Source organism: Chelonia mydas, chromosome 5, assembly GCF_015237465.2.
Source record: "Chelonia mydas isolate rCheMyd1 chromosome 5, rCheMyd1.pri.v2, whole genome shotgun sequence".
Taxonomy (NCBI): Eukaryota; Metazoa; Chordata; order Testudines; family Cheloniidae; genus Chelonia; species Chelonia mydas.
Window position 1 is genome coordinate 87102360 of NC_051245.2, and position 26062 is coordinate 87128421.

At 41.9% G+C, this 26062-nt stretch overlaps 1 protein-coding gene and 1 long non-coding RNA gene across 25 annotated transcripts in view; one reads left to right on the forward strand and one right to left on the reverse strand.

Moving 5' to 3' along the window:
• The window catches only part of AOPEP (aminopeptidase O (putative)), a 393415-nt gene that overhangs the window by 8041 nt on the left and 359312 nt on the right, over window positions 1–26062 (reverse strand). For all 24 annotated transcript variants that reach the window (XM_043547078.1, XM_037901726.2, XM_043547087.1 and 21 more), the window contains one exon: window positions 735–821. In XM_043547078.1, coding sequence (XP_043403013.1) covers window positions 735–821 — 87 coding nt within the window. The remainder of the gene's footprint in view (window positions 1–734; window positions 822–26062) is intronic.
• Window positions 171–6449, forward strand: LOC122465899. Its single transcript, XR_006291034.1, has 2 exons — window positions 171–1499; window positions 6241–6449. It is a non-coding gene; the product is annotated as an uncharacterized LOC122465899 (long non-coding RNA).

Consider the following 26062-nt stretch of genomic DNA (forward strand, 5'->3'; position numbering starts at 1 on the left):
GTCAGGAGACAGGGGGATGGATAGGGAGCCGGGGGGGGGGGGAGGAGGACAGGGGACAAGGAGCGGGGGGGGGGGGGGGGTTGGATGGGTTGGGGGTGCTGAGGGGGGCAGTCGGGAGCGGGAAGTGGGAGGGAGAGGATAGGGGGCGGGAGCCAGGCTGTTCGGGGAGGCACAGCCTTCCCTACCCTGCCCTCCATACAGTTGCACAACCCCAATGTGGCCCTCAGGCCAAAAAGTTTACCCATCCCTGATTTAGGACCTACTGCATATATGTAATATATACACAAGAGGTAGGATTCTTTGACCTCATCAACAACTGAGTAAGAGTTTTACAACTATGGTTAAGCATGGATTAAATGTAGTTGAGGCTTAACCTAGTTATAAAACTATGTTCCAGCCTAAATCTCTCCCTGAGCTATAACCTGGACTGTTAACTTGATTATAACAAGGTTTTGCTCCATCCACATTCATTAACCTAGTTTGGCTGAAACAGAGTTTAAATTGCTTAATCACCATTGTAAAACCAGCATCTTTTGCCTAGAAAGACAGGACCTTGGAAACTACTTGTGAATATTATAAAAGCCCGATAGTGTAGGTCTCAGATGCAAAGCAGTTACTCTGTGAATCAGATTCAGATATCAGACAATTCACAGCTAGAGAGTAAGTTAAAATCAGTTTATACTCTGACGCAACACAGGGTGCTTATTTTGAAAATATTAATAAATTAAACTGACCTGATCTTCCTTGAGGAATTTCTCAACCTCAGCGTATCTTGTTGTATATTTGTGTTTAACAACAAGTTCACACCACCGATGTCGAACCTTTGGAAAAGGAAAATAAATATTAAACATGCATACTGTGTCGGTGTAAATACGCACTTGATACAATGTCACTCAACTACAATTTTTTAAAGTGTTTTAGAGGAATGGCAGTTTGTGAAACATTTTCAAGTACTTCAGTAGGCCTTGCTAATCTTGCTTAAAATCTACGTGCCCCTAAATATGGACACAAATGAAGTTCCTATTTTAAGGGCAGATGCTGTTTAGAGCGTTGAGTCATGTGCCTCTATAAAGCATTAGATCATTAATACTCATCTGACACACTAAAAATAAAATGTGCATCTCTAGTAGGATTTTTGGACCCCAACATATCTGGAAAAACAAGCACCTGTAACTCTCAAACCAATCCCAATCCCAGTTTAAACCCGCTGAATCAGTGAGAGTTTGTTATTTTCAAAATGATAACTATTATTCTACAAAACTACTTTTAAAAAGTTACACTTAGCATTAGAATAAATAAATCCTTTTTTCCTTTTCTTTTCTAGTTTTACAAAAGAGGAAATTATTGCTTCAAAGCTCTGGAAGCAGACATAAGATACAATTGCATTATTTCCTTTAGGCAAGTGTCTAACCTAGGGGCATGAGGCTAAAACACAGTTTTGTGCAAATTGTATCTGGGGGACAAGTGCTGCATCTGTCCTGGGATGAAAAGGATCAAAGGTAAATGAGAAAACATGAAACAAATAATTTACATGTCAGTAAACAAACGTTTTGCCAGTACAGCTTGCAGAATGCGTTGAACATCTACTTATGCTCAAGTTGCTGATTTGCTGTACCGAATGCATTTCAGTGAAACTAGTTATTGGCTTATGCAAAGTGCTAGCAAATAATATTGCTACTAAAATGGGTAATATGGCCAGTACAGCTTTCAAATGCAGCTTCTTTACAAAACTTTGGCATGCTTTATATTTCCTTGCATTTTGATGCCTTTTTGATTTGTTTTTAACCATTCACTTCTGTGGCTTTAAGTGTCATCTTACACTGCATCATGGCTTTTTCAATTATACTCAATGAGCAGTCAAACATTTTATATTCTATTATTGGCACAGCATTCGCTCAAAAAGAAAGCATTAAAAACTATTTGTAGTACAGCTTGCTTTTACTGCCTTTCAAGGGAGAGGCAGTATATAAGAATCCGTTTTTGCAGTAATAATAAAATGTAAGTAGTTTCAATATTTTTGGCAGGTTGAGTCTAAATTATATAATTATCTACTAATCTAGGACAAATCACTTCTTAAAGACAGATTTACCGATAAAAAATCAGAAAGTGAAAGCTGGAAACAGGTCTTTCTTGGGAACAATTTGGAGGTAGAAGAGGATGTTTTAGTCAATTTCAAGTTGATGCAGGCTATTCCTTAAAGCCCCTACAATCTCCACAACTCTTTGTTCACCCTTTACCATTACTACAGCAAGGGATACAATTCTGAACTTCTAAGGATTCAGCAGTCACCCATCATCAGCTTTACATCACAGGAAGGAATTTCGGAGGCTTATATAACTGAATTGACAGTCTCATTAAAATAATTAACAAGTGAATGGTCACAGGCTTTGGAAAAATTCTCCTTGTGTCCTTGATTTCTTCACTGTGTGGCCGCTTCCATAAAACTGCTGGAATGCAGCTTCTGACTATAAGGGATCTAGGAAACTCAGGGCTGGGGGGTAGGTGTTTGGGCTCATTTATTAAACAAGTAGTAATAAATATATAAAACAAACAATAAAAAGACTAATTGTGTGATGGGGATGTAGTCTGTTTCTTAAAAGTTACTGCTGACAAGCTAAAAATATTAGAATCTTACATGCAGAACGAACTCTCTGGCTGTATGAAAGAAAAGAGGTGCTTATTGTGATATGTATTTTTCATGTCTTACATACTATTTTAACCATGTTGTCTGTTATATGTATCTCTTGCTAGTATATACTTATCATTTGATCATCAGCCACATCTGAAAAAAACTTGGAACAATTAAATTGCATCTGTTTCCTTAGACTATTGCTTCCTACAAAGGGTTTTTGCTCTTGGCACTAAGCCTCAGTTAATATATTTAGAAAAAAAGATAGGAGTTGTGTGAGAATTGGGACGGCACACATTTGTTTCTTTCATTCTCAGGATCAGTAGAAATTATGGCCGTTTTCCAAAACTGAGGTGCAGAGAATCACCAGTCGGGGTAGAATCAACATGTCTGTTATCCTCAGATTGCATGTTCGCCTCCTGTTTTCACAAAGCCGAAAAGGCACTTTCAAACTGCAGGAGAACCAGTCATTATTAGCGCTGTTTCAAATACAATATTTCAATCATTCCCACCTGCTTTCTAATCCATCATATGTAGTGGATGCCAGTAAACAGTGGGTGCAGCTGAAGATGGTTTAGCCACAAGAGGAGTTAAGGCTTGCTTTGAGCATGTACTGATCAAGTCTTTTTGTAACATGGCACCAAATGTAGTTTGTCCTAAACCACCATTGCAGCTAAACCATATTCAGCAGCAGTTCAGATTAATACAGCAACAGGTAATTTTTCTAGTATAGATCATGTGCTAATCCCTCTCACATTAAGAGTTTTACGCATATATGAAGGAGAGAAAAAAATTCTTCAGTTCCTTGCTTTCCATCCAACACTTAAAGCAGACAGGACCGCTTTGCTGCATAATTAATGGGTCATGTTTATGGGCACTTTAATGAACATATATAAAAAGAAATATTGAAAACTCAGTCGTTTGTGGTGGGACAGAAGTAACCATACTCTATCCTGTGTAGGCTTTTCTGTATCCATCCCTCCCTGGTGCAAAGGAAGAGGGAAAGGGGAAGCAAAGACTCATGGGTGAAAATAAGAATTCACTACTCTTTCTCATATCGAGAGCCATGCCAGACTCTCCCTTCTCACTCTACACATTTCTCTGTGCTCTTCTGCATGGCTCAGAGAGATGCACCATATGTTTTTTTGGCTAGTTATACCATATTCAGCACAAACTGAACCTGAAAAGTAATTTATAGCAACTCTTCCAGTTGCTGCTGGCAGAGCTGATTGTGCTTTACTTTGTCCGGCCCTTTTATGTACTCCAGCTCTGAAATAACACCTGTAACCACGCACAAACACTGGATCTGGGTTTGGCAGCTGCAGGACCTACATGCCAAACTCTGGAATGTAATTTATTTTTTCAGCCTCAAAATTGAAGTTTATGGTTGTCCTTTTGACTAACTGTCTCAACTGCTGCCTGATGCTCAGGAGGAGGGAGGAAAAGTGGTTTGGGGGCTGTAGGACTGGCTGCACGTCTTGTAGGAGATCAGGTTATTGATGGATCATCTTAAGCTACTAAAATGTTCTTCCCTTCCAATTGGCATTATGGATTATGCTGAAGGGTCTACCAATTTTCCATTCAAAAGCTGAAAAATTCCTGTATTTATAATATGGACTTTGCAAAGCATCCCACTATTTTGTCAGCACAATTTGGGTCCAGGGACTGTTACAGATATGTCATCTGAAAACATACCATTTCAATTTATTAATCAAACAAAGTTATCGGAGTGGAGGGTTATTTTGTTTTGTTTTGCTAGCCTGAAGACCAATGTCTTGAATGGATGCTGCTGTCAGGTTGCATTAAGCCCCAAATTTAAAGCTTTGTATAAAAAAAAAACAAGTCAGAGAGAGCTTAAAAAAAACTAAGACCAATAGAAATGTTCATTTTATTTAAAAATTCTAATTTTTAGACAAATGGATAATGCCCTGCAGTGCTGTTCACAATCCAAACACTGTAGCATTTTGCTAGTGCAAATGAACTTGAAAGTAAAACTGACTAGAAACCAGTGACACTGATTAGTTTATTTTCAAACCCACAAAAAAATTAAAAAAAAAGCTTATAACATAAAAATAAATTCTTAAATCAAAGTTATTACTAATATAAATATAGTAAGAAAATTTGTAAGTGCCCTGATTTTCAAGAATGCTGAATGACCAGCAGCTTGCCAATGACGTCTTTATTTTGAAGACAACATTTTTAGACCATCTCAAACAGTCCTTGAAGTGAAGCAATCACTTTTAGTATTTGAAACCCACCTACCTTCCAAATGATTACAAAAATCAAACAATGGCCAGACAGGCATAGTTAAAATACACACACAGCTTATACAATATATTGTAATGATTGAGGTCACTGAGAGCTCCATTATACACATGCAAACAAGGAAACATACATACAGAAAATATTTTACCTCTGAGGCTTGCAAATAAGATTTAGAAAGCAAGTAATTTAGACCATGCATTTTAATAAAAACAAAAAAATCTAAAAAGTTTGTACTAAGCCTTTGGTCTGCAGAATGGAGACTCGCTTCAGGGGAAATGAGTAAATATTGCTAATAGCTGGATCCAATTAAAAAAGCTCCAGGAGACAACAAATCTAAATCTCAGAACAAAAACATGCTTTGAGACTCTAGAAAACAGAGCTTTTTTTAAACTTGAGTACACTTTTAGTTAGTATTATTGTCCAACTAAAGTTCCAAACAGAACATAACTTGGACCAAAAAGACTTAAGATATTTACCAACCATGTGTTCAACTACACTAAATGCATGTGAGATGAAAAGTTAATCAAAACTATAAATACTACAGTAACTAACCACAGATAAGTCCATTGTAAATATAATGGACAACTGGAGCTAGAGAATCTTTGCAGACTTCAGTCTTCTTGCAGAAGGAGAAATACAAAGAACTTTTGCAACTAATCAAACAATGGATTAATTTTTAATTAATGAGGAGGAAGCTGGATATCTCTGGAGCCCTGGAATGCTGGTCTGTTGATTAGATCATCCCAGATTTCTTCCATCTGAAATTATTTATTTCCTTTCAGCATAATTCTCTCTTCCTAGCTCCTCATAAATTGGATTCAGGAATAATTAGTGAACACTGCTGAGTGCCGCAGACTCACGTTTTGGATTTAAAAATAGTTTTTACAATTGTTTAGGGCAGAAAACGTATGGTTTAGAAAAGTCCCCACAATTTGCCCCATTACTGTAACAAAATATTGTTAATGATTTAATGATTTTTCTATATCCTTCTACCCACTTTCAATTTAAAAGAGCAGCCATCTCAGCTATTTTAGAATTTAACTAAGTAGTTGCACCCACTAGGTTTCATGCTGTAAGGTTTGGGTTTTTCAAATGAACATTAGTATTTGGTACTCAGACTCAGGGCTTTTAGCATGCAAATCCCATTTCAGTGGAAATGTACTCCTCAGTAAGATTTTCAGTGATGCTGAATCAGCTCTGAAGGAGGTGGTTTGATAATAATATACGGATCATGTGTGTGCTACAATTGCATTGACAGCGTATCAGCTCAGCAATGTGCTAAAATATTCTTACTAGACAAAATCGTATTAAATGCAAACAGACCGTATTCATCATTCTTTTGTCAGTGATTCTGCAGTTGGAGAATACTATGTGCCCCACAGTTTGTCATTAAGAAGTACAAGCAGGGAAACTACCTAGCAGTTTCAGTCATCGTGTAGTTTGGACAAAAGACCTCGGACTCTACACAGTGCTGGTAATTATTATTCTGAATCATAACACTCCCACTGAAGACACTTCAGGGCCAAATACATCTCAGCAGCAAGATAGGCTTTAATAGGGGTCTATCCCTGGGGACCTCACAATGTCAATAAAGTTCAATTAATACTGTCGGGCTCCATTTCCTTGCCTTAAAGCACAACCACACTTTCTAATGACAGGGAAGTAGAAAAGACCATAGCTTCATTATCAATAATGCCATTCATCCAAATATAACAGTCACGGCACAAATACAGGACCATGGAAAAGATCTCATTAGCTTAGAGTTCCCAAAACTTCCTGTGTGATGGTACCTCATGACACCCTTAGCCCTTAAGAGGCAGCAGTGTTAGCAAGTCCGCTGGCTACAACAGGGCTCTGCTATGTTAAGGCTGCTTTCCCCACAGTTAGATTAGTGGACGAAATTCATTACAATATTAAGCCTTAGACGCACATACATCTCATCACCCTGTCTTTGAACCCAGCAGATGCTCCAGCTCCCTCACAATGGCCCTCCCCACAAGAGCTCCAGCTTCTTGTCTCCCATCCCAGGCCCCCTCCTCATTAGAGGAGTGTGGACCAAGGCATCACTTGTTCTGAAGGCCTGGGATGAGAATAATGTAGCTGGGCAGACATAACCAATTGTCCCCTCTCCCCTCCAGCAGTGCTTCTAAGGCCACGTGCTACAGGGACACAGAATCCAAGGTAGCTCTGCCTGCAGAAGTGGTGATATCAGGGCCTGGGCAGCTCCCTTGACAGATGCAGTATTTTTTCTTCTTTAGAGCCTGATTCTGCCCACTTTACTCAAGCTAAATAGTACCTCAATCAATGAGAGTGCCTTGTGAGTGCGGTTGGCAGAACTGGGCCCTCAATGAATGCACCAAGGCGTTTTGCACTCAGAGTTTGAGATTTGGATTGTGCTGCTCAGTTGTCACACTTCATTAATTTTCAACTTGGATCACTGCACAATTTTTCCAGAATCTTGCAATAAGAATATCTAAGCCCACTGATAACCCAGCAAATCACAATGTGGTTATTAATGAAGTACTGTGCTAATACGGCTTTGCTAATCGAACGTGCAATCCTTCTTTAATTTCCAATTTTAAAGAGCGCTAGAGAACTATGTAGTATAAGACCTTAGATATATAAAGTTGTTAGAAGAGAATGCTTATACACTGAAGACAGAATCTCAACAGAAAACCAGCCCTTTCAGCTAACTAATGTTAACAATAGTAATGTGCTAATCAGCACACTCACTTATTCCTTTACGTTTCTGAATCCTTTTTGATTTGTCTTCCTAAGCAAATTAAATGCTGCTGACAGGTGTGCGATTGACAAACAGCCCTAGACAGTGAAGGCCTCTCTCTACTGAGCAGCTAAAGTGTGGGTGGCAGCAGCTTTCCCCACAATGCTCTATTTAGATATTTTCATTTGATTTTTTTTCTTTATGGGCAAACTTTTCAAAAACAAATTGTTTTTGCATCCTCAGTCAATTGCAGGTTCTGGGCACAACCGAAAGCACTGAGACATCTATCTATGCAATGGCATCCAAAAATCGGGTTGTTCAACTAAATGCCATCACTTGCTCACAAAATTAATTGTGCCTGCAAAGAGCGGCAGGGTTGAGGCCTCTTTAAATATTTGGTCCCATAAATATAGATTTATTTCCTATCCTTCTGCCTCATCAACTTGATTTTTAGTGTTCAGCCACTTCCAGTTAATACAACAGAATCTTACCAGATGAAAGATAGCCATAGAACCCACTCTTGGTTTAACAGAAACTATATTAAGTTACTTCAGGTAACTCCCCCACTCTGTTCATAATATTTCAGTTTCAGTTCTACTGCTGTCTTTGTGCATGTGCTGACCCCCCCCCCTCCCCCCAGTGCTTGCTTTCCTCCCAATAAAACATGGAAACCTAGGAATTGAACCAAATGCCACTTGTAAAAACCCAGAAAGTTTGAGGAGTTGAGTGAGTTACTGCTTTCATCTCTTCATCTACGATGCACCCAGAAAGGCGGGGTGACCACCCTGCTAATAGCAGAAAGCATTTCAGGACAACCTTGCCACCCCTTCTACCATGGCAATAAAGCACGTACTAGGAGCTGTGGGATTGATTTAGAAAAAACAAACCCCACCTTCTTTGCATTTGAGTAAATACTATGGTTCAGACAAAGAAAACACAGAATTATATGGCCAGACGCTCCTTCCTCAGGCAAGTTGTATCTGTAATCAATGACATTTGTGTTAATAAAAGAAGGTTTGAAAAGGAGGGTGGGAAAGGTAATAGGAATTAAGAAGCTGGGCCTAATCCTTCCGGTGGCACAGACTATGCCTTTCTTATGGTGTCAAAGCTTTCATTGTAAGTAAGTGACTAAGTTAAAACATGTAATTCTGTAATCCCCAAATGTCCTTTCAGTCTGCCTATTCTCTCTGTGTTTCATTAAATTCTGACATACAACAGGACATGACTGCAATGCTTTTGTTCATCTTTCATTGTACGCAGATAAAGTGATGATAGGCTAGTGATATATAGCAAGCTCAGAGAAGAACAGGGCAAAAAACCAGTACAAACACCGATTAGTGCAGCAGCTTCAACAACTGTGGGAAGAGAGAGTTCCCCTGCTATGCGTAAAGGCTTTTCCCATTGTGTTTCCATTTATGGTGCCATAATCTCCCTCATACAGAGCAAGTCTTCTATATCACAATGCCTGTGATATGTTCAACACAGCATGCAAACTGAAAAACGTTTTTTAAAAATAAACTTTAGTTAAAAACAAATACTCTTCTTGTACTTGAACCAAATGCTTTCCTCCCTCTCTCATTTTCAGTCTTGCTCGTTCAGGATGTTTGTGTGTAAGTGGCTGGAGATGGCTGAAAAGATGTAATCAGCTCCCCCTTCTAAAGCTGTTCTGGAAATATTTGTTTAATCTTGTTTTGCTGCGGTGCCATTGGCTTTTGGAGTCACCTTCTATATAGTGGTCCTTCATGCACCACTGCAGAGCAAAGACTTCCTCTGCTACACATCACACTGCAGAGTATGGGCAAGAACCCTGCCCCACTTAGCTAATGGAGAATGACAAAGCTAATCTAAACTCCATCTCCCCCTCTGATTTTACTATTATAGCTGAAACTGCCCAGGGCTCAATTTCTCAGCCATAGTAAGTCTGACCATCAACCTATAATTCATCAGCTCTGAGGTGATGCCTCCAACTTCTGAATCAAGTATATTATATATATATATATATATATATATATATAGTGTGTGTGTGTGTGTGTGTGTTGCAGTGGGACAGGTACCCACTGTCTAATTCTCTAGCATATGGAGTAATGCCCATGACCCTTAAACTACCAATTTTTTTTAAGTGTTGCTGTAGCTAGGGTGGTCCCAGGATGTTAGAGACACAGGCAGGTGAGGTAATAAATTTATTAGACCAACCCCTGTTGGCAAAAGAGACAAGCTTCCAAGCTACACCAAGATCTTCTCCAGGTCTAGGAAAGGTACTCACAGCATTACGGCTAAATACAAGGTTGAACCGACAACTGACACCACCTACTATAAAGAAATCAAAGAGGACCCCATACTACAGTTCACTCAAAAATTTAAGGATATCATCAAATCCTTGCCCAAACAAATCAAAATACAAGCTCATGCCCCAAGAGGCCACCCAGGCAGACCCATCATATGAGGCCACAACGATCACTGAAGGAATATCAGAATTCATAGAAACCATCCTCGAACCACTTATCACACAAAGGGCCAGCTTCCTCCAGGACACAACCGACCTCCTCCAGAAACATTAACAACCTCCCTATGAACACCATCCTTGCCACCATGGATGTCACCTCCCTATACAACAACATCCTCACAGTGATGAATAGCTGCCTGTCTCAAATATCTACAAGACATGGACAACATTCAGATATCCCCCTCAAACACATCGCTAAACTTATCCATTTCATCCTCACCCATAACAATGTTACATTCAACAACAAACACTTTCTCCAAATTATGAGAACAGCCATGGGTAGTAGGATGGCTCCCTAATACGTCAACCTTTTCAGGGGCCACTTTGAGGAAGAATTTCAGAAATCATTGATATACCTGAGATACAGCGATAATATTTTCACCCTCTCGACAGATGACTTAAACTCCCCCATAAGTTTCCACTACAACTTCGACAAACATCACCCATCCACCAAACTCTCTCTAGGACACTCCTGCACCAGCATCAACTTCCTGGAAACCACGATGAGCTTCAACAATGGAACGCTACAGACAACTATATACAAGAAACCCCTAGATTACCAAATTTATATCCATAGATCCAGTAACAACAAGAAATCTGTTATCCTAAACTAGGCCCTCAGATACCGCAGAATATGCTCTGAGGAGAAAATCCAGGGTACACACCTTAACACACTCAAAACCGCCTCCACGAAAAAAGAACATTCTACCAGAGAAGTAGATCACATAATGGAATGGGTGACCCAAATACCCAAAGAGAATATGCATCAATACAGGGGAAAAAACCTTCAACTGCACAACCCTAGTTGTCACCTACCACCCCACACTAGTACCTACAGGGTATAATTGAACAATCACAATCCATACTAGATGGGCACCACATCCTGAAAGAAATCTTTCCTGAAATCTTTCTCCTGGCTTCAAACAACTCATCAACCTCACCAAGCTCCTCATACATCAGACCCTTCTAATAGAACAGGTGCAAAAGCTGTTGATTTATTTCCACTGCTACTATGATCAATACCCCCACAACACACTTTTGAAGATCCATGGGTCCTACACATGCCTATCAAATGCATGGTGTATGTTATTCAGCGCACTGAATTCCCCAATAACAACTATATTGGCAAAACCAGACCATCACTATGCTCTCAAATGAACTCACACAGAAAAATGGTAAGACTAAAACACCGTATCACCTGTGGGCGAACACTTTTCACAGAATGATCACTCCATATCGGACCTCTCAGTTCTCATCCTCAAAGTAAGTCTGCACAACACCTTCATAAGATGAGCCCGAGAGCTTAAATTCATAACTTTGCTAGACACTAAAAATAATGGTCTTAATAAAGAGACTGGATTTATGGCTTCTTACAATCATCTGTAAGCCACTGGCCCCCCTTTTTTGCCCTGTGACTGCAGAGGTATTAACGGGCCACTTCACCTTGAATGGTTCCTTAGAATATGTGTTAACTACTTTATGCTAAACATTCTGTTCCACCTTGTATTTAGCTGACATGAATACCTTTCCCTGACCTGAAGAACATGTGTAACTCAAAAGCTTGTCTCTTTCACCAACAGAAGTTGGCCCAAAGAAGATATTATCTCACCCACTATGTTCTCTCTAATTATTATTCAAGTTTTTAAAAACTGCAAATAGAAGAAGTTTTATGTCCCAGTCAATAAAGAGAAAAACGACTTCAAGTACCAACTGGCCAGCACGTCATTCCTTTGGTTACACCAATGTGTAGGTTTGATGACTAGGTAGTATCAGTATCTAAAAATACCTTCTTTAACTTCCACTTTGCTAGGAAACTTTGTCCCTTCCTCCCCTTGGTCCATGCATGTGTCACCTCTGGCTTCATTACTATAATTCACTGAATTGGAAGTGAAACATGAAGAAGATGCACAAGCTGCAGCCAATAAAGAATGTGGCTGCCTATTTCATGTCCCTCCACTGGCTCCTACTTTAAGACTTTAGTCCTAATTTAGTCAAAACGGAATGCATCAAGCCCCAGCTACATTAAAAATCAAATTCTGATCTATAAACCAACACGACAACTATGCTCCTCTGGTACAATGCAGATTACGAAGTCCAGGACAAAGCATGAGAGAGCTGGGGACAAAGCCTTCTCAATCATGGGGATCTGGCTATGGAACCACCTCCAGAAGAGATCACATGAATCCAGAGTCTGATCACCTTTAGGAAATGCTGCAAAACCTTCCTCTTCCAAAAGGATTTCCACTGTAAGAATGACACTCTCGACACTTCACCCCCTTCCATCTCATAACCCTACCAAATAAAATAAAATCATAAAAATCAAATACTCTACTCCATTTCAAAAAGGGAAAGCCGGAGACTCCATAAAGTCCTGGTTGACAGAGGACTTCAGTGTCCAAGCATGTCAATGTGATACCTCTCATATGCACACACCATAAGGAAATCAACCTTAAGGGAAGTATCATTTTATGCTGTAAACTCAGTAGATGCATACACCCTGTACTGAAGTCAGAACAACAGGGTTTTATTCGGAGGTTTCCAGTTTTGCATCGCTCACTCACTCACACTTGATATTTCCAAAGACTCTTACGCCAGATAGAATACAGCAAAATTCCTCTCTGAGGCATCGCAACCCCACCATTTTAACTCCTTTGGACAGGGAAAGAAATGTAGCAAAACCCTAGTGAGGACAAAACTGTACCCACATATTAGGAAGTTAGTCAGTTACTAGGCAATAGGGAGATGGGGTTGTGAGTGGTTTATTTCTGGCTAAGGTAATGACATCAGGACTAACTGTGGTTAGCAATTTTGATCTGACCCATTCCTCATTCTACCTAGATCTTATGTTCTTTGAGTGTGACACATTTTCCTGCTCTGTGGTATTGTCCAGAGATAACCAGGATCTACAGCCAACATTTAACAGAGAAATGAAAAGGCACAAAGCAAGCCATCAAACATTAAAAATAGTAACTTCTAATAAAATTTATCTTTAGAAATTTCTCCAAGTAAAGAGTTGTGTCAATTACTGCATTAAGAGAGAGTGTTCCATTAAAAGCACAAATACGGCTACAGTCTTAAGCTGCAACAATCAGGAAACACAAATCCAGACTGTTGAAGGCACTTGTTTGTGTTTCTCAACACTACATCCTCCTTAACATCCTGGCAAATGTGTAAAGGCCATCACATATATACCAATACTATAACCTTTTAGATTTTATGACAAGGCCAGGCAGTTTGTATTACAGCGCTATTTCTTCCTTTACTGCCCCTCAGCATTGTATAAACAATCAAATATAGCAAAAGCACCTTACAAAAAAAAAACAAAAACCAAAACAACCAGGACAAATTTTAGAATTTCAGGGGACCTCTTCACCTTAGTCACCTCCTCATATGGCAGGTTTTAGAAAAATGGAACTAAGCACCAACATTCTCTTTCTTTGCTGCTCTGGATAAAGAACAAATAGAAAACAATTCCATATTTACATCTCTCTTTTAATCTGCTCCCCACTTTCCAAATCTCACTGTGCTGTTGGGCTGCCAGAGGAGGAGCAAATTAAGAGCTCAAAACAATTCGAAAAATAGTGGATGACATAGTATAATGCGCCAATAAGGAGCCTGGAACATTTCACTAATGCCACCCAGCAGCAAATGAAATCACTTGGAACAAACATGCACAGCTGTTGGCTCCTGGAGCTCCTAGGGAATGAGGGAGGGCTGCTGATTGGGGAAATGCTATTTTGAGCACCCAATAAATCTTGCACTCTAAACATGTACCTAGGAGAGCGAATGCTGATTCCAGAATTTTGTGTACTTCTCAAGTGGCTGGAAAAGCCCCCATACTTTTCATGCAGCAACAAAACAAGCCCAAATAATAGCTACTGGTGTTGAGTTAGATTATCCTTTGGGCAAGCTTACAAATTCATCCCAACACATCAACTCCGCTGTGGCAGACATGAGAGCCAGTCAACCCAAGGGACATTCCCATTGTCATTACTGGAAGCCTTTTTCTTCATCCTATTCCAATTTTCTTGCCTCACACCCAGCTCTGCAATGTCCTGAGCCTCATCTTTGGAAAGTGAAAGGTATGTTATCAGAAACTACTTTTTCAATTTTCTTTTCCCACTCACTGCAGCATCCAGAAGATTATACAACTCCACTGATTTCAATTGGAATTACATCAGGGATTAATTTGGTCCCATATGTTTAAATACAGAATAAAACAGAAAGCTGCTTTAATCTAACGGCTCTAAATTTAAATACCACAGATTTTATTTTGCCTCCCGTTTTAAAGAGAAAGAAAATTTAGGCAATGTGGGCATTAGGCCAAACTGCATATTCCCCTCCTCTGTCTCGATTCAATGTGGGGATCTCATCTCTAAGACACAGGCTCAGTACAAGTGTCGTATAGATATTTCCCCAGTTATCTGCAATGATACAATACGAAACACTCCAGTGTTTTGCTCTGCAGTCCAACATGACCTTGGCCCAGTTAAGATAGCTAGGAACTGGGACTTCTTGTCCTTAACCAGGCTGTGTGGAGGTATTTGCAACCTGATGACAGAAACCTGCAAGTTTTATATATAGTATTAAAAAGGTACAAATGTATGGTGCAGAGGGCTACTGAACCATTTTCGCCAAAGCCCCAAGCATACTCAGAGACTGAGAGTTAGCCGGGGAACTATTCTGAAAAGAAAGGTTTCAGAGTAACAGCCGTGTTAGTCTGTATTTGCAAAAAGAAAAGGAGTACTTGTGGCACCTTAGAGACAAACCAATTTATTTGAAAGCTTATGCTCAAATAAATTGGTTAGTCTCTAAGGTGCCACAAGTACTCCTTTTCTTTCTGAAAAGAAAGTATGCTAATTCCCTCTTTCGTTAGTCTAGCAACATGGTCAGACCTTTCCTGACCAATTCCTATTCTCCAAGAAGTTTTACAATATAGAGCTGTGTTCTACAAGGGTGCTTTCTAACAATGCTCAATGACAACCTGCAGGACAGCTGGATAATAGAGGACAAGAATGAGCCTAACTTAATCATCTGGAGGGAAGTAGAGAGATAGATATTGCGTTGTAGTTCATCTGTACTTTTACATCTGCTAGTATTTTATGATTTAGGAAAGATCTATGGGCTGAAATTATTTTGTTCTAAACATAATTCTCACTATTTTTAGGACACCAAACACCTTGTATGGTTTATATTAGCGACTGGATCTCTGTCAGTGAAATAGGATGCCACCACTTTATGGCCTTGGTTTCATAGGCAGACTTCATGTACAATGAAGCAGTTGTATAAAAATGGCAATATGCCACCCACATGACGTATGATACGATCTTAACTCATTACACTCACATTTTCTGCAAACAGAGTTACAGTCTCACCCCTTTCTCTTCTCCCCAAAATCTACCACCTTATGATCTTGAAATAAAGGGGAAGAGTTATGAGCTGAATAGCATTTCAACCAATTTGCTGAGGCAAGAAAAACTAACAAAACAATTTCTATCTGCTACGCAGGCAGCATACATTACAAAAAAGTAAGCCAGTTCTGTAGGCAGGAAGGAAAGAAAAACAAACTCTCCAGTGAAGGTAGTGAGGAAATGTAGCATGAAACTGTTGGTTTAATCTAAATTCCACTTTTTGTATCACCAAATCTACCATAATTCACCAGGACATAAAATACAGTTCTAGATGCATCACTTCAGCATCATATAGAACTGACAGAATCCCACCTATCCATTCCTCTGTTCTGTAGCATACCTAAATGGTTTTGTAGACAGATCTCTCTGTCGTATCACCTTTGTTATTGCTCTGTAGACTTGTTTCCATGGCCTCTGGTCTTTTGGTTTTATAGGCCATCCCTGTCCCCATCTAGAATAAAGAACCAAGAAAGCTAATTGTGGAAATAGCTTAATAAGAAGGCTGCTTATTTACTGATTACTGTTTGTGAAACACAGCTGTAAGCTTTCTTGATTGTCTCAATTAGGGTTGGCAACTTTCTAATTCCAGAAAACCTAACACCTTTGCCCCGCCTGCTGCCCTGCCCCTTCCTTGAAGACATGCCCCCCCCTTCCCCCCCCTCACTCCATCACTTGCTCTCTCCCCTGCCCTCACATGCTCATTTTCACTGCAAGGCCCAAACAGGCATATTTACTGTTTTGACAGATGTATTATGCTAAGTTCAGGTTTTATTTGTTACAGGATGCTAGAGCCGGCAGCAAAATAGTCAAAGAGAGTAATTTTTAAAAAAATGAAATTTCACAAAGGTTTTCATGATTCTTTCCCTCCCCTCTTCCCATTTTTCATAACCAGCTCCATGTCTTCTGTTCACTAAAGTTATTGTAATTTTATGTGTGGAATCAGGACCACACATTATTACAGCTGCAATAAGTCCATTAAAGGCCCACTCCTGAAGCCCAAATACAAATCCATAGAGCATAACCACAGAAATGCACACCTGTCCAGATACCTATATAAATAAATCTGTAGAGACTGACTCCCACACCTACATGCAGATAGACATGTCTATTCATGTGTACACATCTAGCATGCACTAACACATCGACTTCCACATTATTTAATATTACAATTGTTGTTTAGTTCCTAGAGACCCCAACTAAGATCAGGGCTCCAGAGTGGTAGGTGCTGGACATACAATTAAACAGAGAAAGTCTGCAACAAAGAGTTTATAATTCAGCTAGACAAAGGTAGGGAGAAATGTATGATACATTGGCTCTTCTGCAATTACTAGTCAACATTCATTTTTTAAGAAATAATACATTTCTTTTAGAGTTCACTTTTCTTTTAAAAAACTTGTTATGAAATGAATTCACACAGATTTTGTCATCAATTTTTGTGTGTGCGCAAGCCAGCAAAAGGAATAAAAGTCAAAGAGTTAGGCTGCAAATTTTGTTCACACAGGTATACACACATGCAGCAATACACACAAAGACACACAGTCTCTTACACGCATACAATGCATGCATGCACACACTTGCCTACACAGAGACTTTTTCATACACTTTTCCAGAGGCTGCCTAAATCACCCAGCCGGGAAGGCAGGAAGGTGGGCTGGAGGGGAAAAGGGGTGGTGGTGGAGGAGAGAGGATGGGGAGGGAAAGAGGCCAAGGACAAGAGCAGGGTGGGGATGAGAGGGGGCAGTTAAGGAGAGAGGAGGGAGTGTGGGGGAGTATGTGGGGTGGATGGGGATGCAGGGGGAGGCAGAAGGCTACAGGTGCCTGATGATGTGGAGGGCACAGGGGTGTACAGGGATATAATGGGAGTGCAACAGTGTATGGAGGTGAATGGAGTACAGGGCTGTAGGGGGTGAGGGAGAGGGTGGTTGCAGCTCTGGGAGGTGGCGAGGATTGATGGGAGAGTGCTGTAAGGGGTAGAGGGCTGGGATGGGTAGGTGTGGGGGGGCAGGACAGGACGGGGAGGGATGCAATGATGGGAGGCGGGGAGTGTGGGGGGCTGGGATAGGAAGATATGCAGTGATGGAGGTGCGAGGGGCTGGGATGGGGAGGGATGTAGTGACGGGGGGATGGGTGTCTGGGGGGCTGTGACAAGGAGGGACGCAGTGATGCAAGTGTGGGGGGGCTGGGACGGGGAGGGATGCAGTGAGGGGGATAGGGGTGCAGCCCCATTCCCAGCACTCGGAGACAGGGATAAACATACCTCAAACTCCTGGGTGCTGGCGATGGGGCAACAAACAGACTGCGGTTCACCGCAGGGCATGCACCGCAGCTTGAGCCCAGCCACGCGAGGAGAAGAGAGCCAGGCAGCAGCGGAAGAGGTGCGTGCCACGTAACCCCTCAACATTTGCCCGCTGAGCACCCGTGCACCACACTCACGCTAGTTCCTCCCCTGCCCTGACCCAACCAATGGGAGCTGCACCTGCAGGCGGAGGATGGGGCAGCACATGAACTCCCCCAACCGCCCTTAAGGGTAGGAGCCAGACATGCCGACTGCTTCCTGACCAGGGAGCCTGCCAGCCCCGCTGCGCGGCACAGTGGCGCCGCCAACTGGACAGTCAACAGCTTGGTCAGGGGTCCTTACCAGAGCTGCCAGGATCCCTTTTTAACCGGGTGGTCTGGTCCAAAACCAGACACCTGGTCACCCTAGTGTCAATATGTTTGTAACTAAATTATTCAAATTCTTTTAGTGAAACTTCTAAACTTGGTTTTCTCAAAAGACTATGCTCAAACATACATGTTCAGCCTACACAGGTATATCAAAAGAGAGACTGTCAAGGTTATTAGGGTTTAAAAAATATTAACTGACCTTGGGCAGTGGGTGCACCTGGAAAGTCCCAGCTTCTGCACAACAAAAGTAGGTTTGTTGTTTTTCCCTCTCCTTTCAAGCCAATCTATCCTCTCTTCCCAAATTTTAAACACAATGGCTGGTACATAAAACATAATACTCTCTAAGAACAAGCAAGCCCATGCATGCATACAGGCTAGATGATATTTATTGTTAAGTTAACAGTCTCAAAGAATTGTGAGACTTCAGCCAGTTGTAATGGAACGTCAATATTTTTCCCTAGTCTCATGGAAGTGTGACTTTTAAAGCAGAAACAGCAATAAAGTGGTGGCCCATTGTTTTGTGATTACAAATAAAAGGCAACTGTACGCAGGAAACAATTGACAAATGAAGGGATTGGTTACTACGAGTACAGACTATAGATTTCTGTATAGCAACTTCCTCAAAAACAGGAGAGGGGGAACCCCACGTAACCCAATCTAACTATGCTATGGGAGAAAAGAAAGGGCATATGATTGGGTTAGGACAGGGGTAGGCAACCTATGGCACACGTGCCAAAGACGGCACGCGAGCCCATTTTTAATGGCACGCTGCTGCCTGCCAGGGTCAAGAGGCAAGGGACAGGGGGCAGAAGCTTGGTCCTGCCGGCTCCCCTGCCTCTTCCCGCAGTGTGCTGGGTTCCTACACCTCCTCCTCCTCTCCGTCCCTCCCTCCCTCCCTCAGCTGATGGCCCTTGCGAGGGAGGGGGTGGGGGAGCAGCGGAGTCAGCTTGCTCGCTGCTCCTGGCGGAGGCAGAGAAGAAGCGGGGGGCAGGGCCTTGGGGAAGCGGGGCATATCCCCTCCAGCCACCTGCCGTGAGCACCCCCAGCCCACACCCTCTGCCCTGACCCCACACACACACACACCCAGCTCTCTGCCCTGAGCCCTGCAGCCCCGCACACCCCCAAGGGCCCTGCCCTGAGCCCTGTACCCCCCTCACACACAGCCAGCCCTCTGCTTGACTCCTTCACCCCCCCCCCACAACCCCAGCCCTGACTCTGGCACCCCCACACATACCCAGGCCCCCCACACCCATGCCCTGACACCTGCACCCCCCTCACATGCCCTCAGCCCTGACTCTTGCACCCCCCTACATATCCAGCCGCCCCACCCCATGCACCCCCCCCATCCTGACTCGTGCACCCCCCACATCCCCACCCCCACCCCGAGCACCAAATGGGAGCTCCTGCACCTCCTCCCTGCAGATCCCCACCCACCAAATGGGAGCTGCCCAGGTAAGCGCTCTGCACCCAAACCTCCTGCCCCAATCCTGAGCCCCCTCCCTCATTCTAGCTCCTGGCCAGACCCTACACCCCAACCCCCAGCCTGCTCCTTCACCCCCAGCCCTGTGCTCAGTGCACTGCCACCCTCAGCTCAGTGCAGAGAGAGAGAGGGGAAGAGAATGGCCAGAACCAGGGAGAAGGTAGGTACCCACTGTATGTGGGCAGGGCCGGGACCCCAGACCAGCAGCGGGCTGAGCGGGTCTGGCAGCTGGGATCCCGGCTGGCAGGAGCCAGCGGATGGAACCCCTGAGGGGCACCAGGCTGAGCCGCTCAGCCCACTGCCGGTCTGGGGTTCTGGCTGCCGGACGCTTGCCAGCCGGGGTCCCAGCCGCAGGCCCCGCTCATCCCGCTGCCGGCCTAGGTGAACGGAACCCCAGACCAGCAGCGGGCTGAGCAGGGCCAGCGGCATAAGATCAACATTTTAATTTAATTTTAAATGAAGCTTCTTAAACATTTTGAAAACCTTGTTTAGTTTACAATACAACAATAGTTTAGTTATATAATATATAGACTACAAGAGAGACCCCTTCTAAAAAACATTAAAATGTATTACCGGCACGTGAAACCTTAAATTAAAGTGAATAAATGAAGACTTAGCACACTACTTCTGAAAGGCTGCCGACCCCTGGATTAGGAGATCTAATAAAGAACAAACAGTTCCCAAAATATCCCTTAAACCTGAAGCATGGTTAGGAGACTGCAGCTTTATGCACCCTACAACTAAATTCTGCAATACTCATCCATATTGGAATATATGTCTAGGGAGCTCAGCCAGCTCTCTCTATAATTCTATCAGCTGAAGCCTCAGCCCAGAAGGAAAATACGACACAAGCAGAGCTAAAGGGAACAAAGGATTTTGGCCATCCTGGAAGTCTCTTGGATGCTGTATTCAATCCGTCTGCACAGTCCACACTGAGCTGCTTCATTTGCTTGTTTGGGGGCTTACAAGAAAACAGCTTCTGACCCCCAGTACAGCGGTCTGTAAAATCATGCCTATTGTATGTGCCAGGATATTCATTTGTGTATGCAAACTAGAGCACGCAACCACAAGTATTGTGGAATTAAGAAGGCCCACTAAAAACTTTGGCTATAAACGTCTAAGGCTCTAACTTAAGCCTTTAAAAATCTAGAAAAATTGTTTTTCTATGTAAAATTGAGTTTTTCACTAAGCTAAATTTTTTTAATAAGTGTCTACTTCTGGTAGAAAATGTTGATATTTTTGTCAAAATCTGAATCCCTGAAAATGAAAATATTTTGATACAGCTATGCTGCTGGATTGCCTCATGAGAGTTATAGTTTTATGCCCTTATGTCCCCATTCTCCTCTATTGGCTGTACGCCTCTGCGGGACTTCATCTCCCATGATACACCACAGGCAGTCATGGGACATGTACTCTGACCAACGACTGCCTTATCACCTTGCAGGAAGCAACATGGCAAGAAGAGAGAGAAGGAGAGGCAGCAGAATAATTCTTCCATGTAATTGGCTCTCACCTGCATAACTGCAAAGAGGAGCTACATTGGGGCAGCTGAATCACTGAAAGATGATGATGGTAAAAAAAGCTTAGAATGTAGAAGACACTACAACTCTCTGAAATGGTTTTTAAAGATGTATTTTACATGCTTATTTCATACATTTCATGTTACTGCACTTAATACCTGGAAAACAAAGGTACAGGTTTTTGATTACTGTGCCTTCTCCAAACGTCCCTATGTTTAAACTGGACATGGGAAATATTATTGCAATGAAATCATTATTTACTGTAAATGTGCACTACACAAATAGGAGGGATATACTGTTAGTACAGTTAAGCAAGCATCCTAGACCATGCAAGGTCTTAGGGTAGCGTGACTTATGATTAGTGATATGCCACTAGACCAGCCGTGTCCCACCTCTGGCCCTGGAGACAGTGTCCAACAATGGCAGTCAAGGGCAATTGTATTATGCATATATGATTATGAAATGACAACATATTCCCTGATTGGTGTTTAAATCAGCCCATTCCTGTGTGGAGCTGATAGGGGTCACTGCCTCCCACTGTTGCCCCTGCAGCCTCAGGAGCAGCTCCATGTGAGCTGGGAGTACTCTGAGCAGCTGCTTTCTCTTTCCTGTTGCAGCTGCTCAACACCCATCTGCCCCAGCAGGGAGGAGTGTAGCTCTGGTAGCTCCGTGGCTTGCTTACCAGCTGGGCTGTGGCAGCCCCAGTGAGAGCAAGGCAGGAGCTAGGCTGGTTCTGCTGAGTCTAGCAGAGTGCCTTGCAAAGGCCAGCTCCACTCTGCTACACAGACATGCAGGAGAGGGGGGAAAAGAGAAGCTGAGAACCATCAGCTACTTACAGCTTCCTCAATACTCTGCCCCAGCACAGTTTAGAGCAGCCTAGGTCTTGCTCTAGCTGTTGCCAAACAGCTGCAGTCCCTGAGGGACTATAAATGAGCTGGAGATAACTGAAGTACAGTTCACTCCAGCACAGCCGTTTCCTACCCCCAATGTGCCCCATGAGAAGCTGTAAGGAGGGAGACATAGGAGCCAGTTATGTTAGCTCAGTGCCACATGAGGACTTTCCCTGCTGGGGATTTCCTGGCGTATGGGACTTGTGGGTGGCACCTGCTCCTTTTGAGTTGCCCAAGTGGCAAAAAAGGGAAGAGAACAAGGCAGATAATCTCCCCCAAGTACTGATTCTGGCCCCTTGGTCTTTTTGGAATCATGTTTGACCCCAAGGCTGAAAACCCCAGACACCCAAGTGCTGCACAGTGGGGAGGTGAGAACAATACTGCACAAGGAAATGACCCATTTCATAGCAGTTTATATCTCACAGGAACTTACCTAGACATAATATTGGAGGTTTTTAACAATAGGTTAGAGAAACACCTGTCAGGTATGGTCAAGTTATTACTTAGTCCTGCCTTGAGTGCAGGTGACTGGACTGCATTGAGGTCCCTTCCAGTCCCACACTTCTCTGATTCGATACAGTACAGTGTGCAAGTGCAAGTTCAGAAGAGAAATGTTGGCTGGAACAGAAAGCATGTTCAACTGGAAAAAGGAAGGTTAATGCTTCACAAATGTGTATAAAGGCTTTAAGAAACAGAAGCTGGAAGGAATGGTCTGTGCTGTTCTCTTATATGGTGAAAGGCTAAGCAATAATCATCAGTTCACCTGCAGTGTTTCTGAAATTCAGGAAAGAGATTTACATCTCCAATGAGATATATGTCAGGGAAGTCTGTATTATACATGTGAGTGAGCTAAAGAGCAGTTCACAGCCAAAACAGGCTTAATGCATGCGCTCCCAATCTCCATACACACTGGACTCGAGACCTTATTGTACAATATATTCCCTTTCTGCTTCTGTACTGGTTTCAGTGTTATGTTGAACGCTGCTGTGCTGAAGTATCAAAGCAGCAATCTTTATAAAGAACACCAAAGTCTTTAAAAAAAAAAGAGAGAGAGAAAGAGAGACTGAGAAAAATGTGTTTTATCTCAATCTGCCCAGAGTGAGAAAGCTGCCAGAGGCATTTTGTCTTCTCTGTTCTCCCCCGTTACCCATTTCTCCACAATGCTGACTGAGGTGAGATTATTCAGACTCCTTGCCACAGACTTCTTGCCTCAGCAATACAAAATCTGAAATGGATACATACATACACATAAGGCCATGTCTACACTAGCACTTATGTCAGCAAAACTTTTGTAGCTCAGGGATGTGAAAAAAACACCCCCGAGTGATATAAATTTCACTGGCATAAGCACTTGTGTGTACAGCGCTATGTCGGTGGGAGATGCTCTCCCGCCGACATAGCTACCAGCGCTCATTAAACTGGTTTTATGTCAATGGGAGAGCTCTCTCCCATAGGCATAATGTGGCTGTGCCACTGTAAACTTGTAAGTATAGATATGGCTTTAGTTTACTAGCAGGAGAAATTAATATTTTTATATTCCTTCTGTTGCTAGAGTGAGGTCACTTTGCTACCTACAGTACTAAGAAAGGTGTACTGGATGTTCCATTGACAATTTCTGCTAACAGCAGGATCCATGTGCGATGCCTGTTTTAAAGAATTATACCAGTTTAGTACACTGTTGGTCTGATCATGGCTAATCTCCAGCACAAGAATTAATGTAACTGGAAATAATTACTTCTTAATAATTAAGAAGTTAGTGTACTTTACTGAGGAAATGACAATTTTCTACATACAAAAAAGATCCTTAATAAAAACTGTGACATTAACAGCTTTCTTTTTACTTCTATGCCTGCAATTTTGAATGCTTACATTTCTAATACTCACATTGTGAAGTTTTGTTAATAGAAGTATTTGAGATCCTGCAACTACGTAGGTTTAACTATAACAGATTAATGTCCCAGCTAATCAGACTTAGACGCTAACAGCTCAGCTAAAAGCTTGGACTGGAATCCTGCAATTCCATGTCCCAGTGTCTTTATAAAGAAACTCTGCTCTGCACTTACTGTAGTTTGAAACATGAAAGGTCCCTTCCTTAGGTATGTGACAGTGTGTAAACTAACATTCCCTTTAAAGGACTGTACGTGTCTCTGATCTGATGACTGGTAAAACTCTAATGGTAATGTTATCTTAGTTGTACTTCTTAAAGGTCTGTTAAGCCCTTGGTTTCACCTTGTACAATAAAACAGAGATTATGCTTCTTTTGTTGAGGTCATAATTTTGTTGCAAAGAGAGAAAAAATATGAAAAATCATTGGTGTGCAGTTGAGTAAAGCTACCAAAAAAACCAACCCCCATGAATTTATGTAGTTTAAGGAGGAAAAACAAAACAAAACAAAACAACCCTAAACCCAAGGTCTAGTAGCTCACAATTCACTGGCATGAAATAGAAACACTAGAGCTCCCGCTTTGATCCTACCTCCCTAGTTATTCCTCTTCCCATTATAGAACTCCTGACATTTCATTGGCATTCATCTGTGATTTAAATAGATCCTAATTCCTATAAATAGAAAAGTCTGTTTGAATACTAATTGAAAATAAGTCTGGCACTTGGAAACTCTGATAAACAAAAAATAAAAAGCTGAAATAAATAGCAACTGTTGAAATGTCACCTGGCAGAGTTTTTTTTGAAAAAGGCTAGACTGCAGTTTGGAGTTTTTAAATTAATGTTTGGATTTATACAGGGCTCTAAAACATACTATGTCTACCTAGCCATTTTCTTGTAACAAACATGAGCCAGATTTCACTTTTTCCTTCCATTTTAATTACTACCATAAAATTTCAATTATACATGATAAACGATGCACAGTGACCTTTTGGGGTGTTCATGGCAGTTTTTAATTAAATAGGAGTCAAATATGTTAAGTTTAACAGTGCTCCTTCATTATACTGGTATGCATATATTCTCCTCAATAACTATTTTTTGTTTATGAACATCTAACCAGCATCTACACAATGCATATTTCCTGGATTGGTTTCATTTCCTCCATCTTCTCCCAAATGTGCTTTCTCTGGACACTGTCTACTTGGGGTCCAGAGCCTGAGAACATTTACTGTTGTGAATACTGCTTACTACCATGAGCAGTCCTATTAACTTAAAAAATTCTCTCAGCCTGCTAAGTCAATGGGACTACTGCACAGTAGTAGTAAGTGTTATTAAGTTTTGGATTAGAAGGGACGATATGGTATGGGAATTGTGCTTTAATGGCTGTGATTCCCAGACAGAGTGTCTGGGCGAGGCACTGTGAACATCTTATTAGGCAGAGCCAGTTGAAACTGGACACAGAATAAAGCACAGCTCTTGCAGAAACCTTAAGCACTAAGTGATCGCTGACCCCACAGTTAACACCATGCCCCGCAGTAAGTGTTTACAGGATCAGGCCCCTAAGTTTGCAAGCCCTTGGAGTAAGGATTGTGTCCTTATTTTTGTCTGTAAAGTGCTATGCACATCTATATCATCATGTAAATAATAATTTCTCCCATGACTGTTTAAACACATACTGCAATTAACAGATGCAGCTATAAAGATCTAGTTGCTCCTTGGAACTCATATCCCATGAACACAGAAGTCATTTTACTCTCTCATAAAAGCACAATTTTATATTATGTAAGTGAGGCCTGAGTGCTACCTAAAGGCAAACAATGAGCTGATCAAGTGGAACAAGAAATTTAGACCAAAACAAACATGAATGGTCTCATTCTGAAGTCTGACACCTTATCAAAATCCTACAAGTTCCAGTATACAATATGTATATATGAAGTAAGCAGTTTTAACATTTGTGTGCGCATACCTCTTAAAGGCGCGGGTACTGTTCACATGTACACACATAGTGGAGGCTATGCAAACTGGCTGTACTAATTATTTTAGATAGTCTAACTACAGTATGCAAACATATTAGCTTACACATGATATTCACTAATA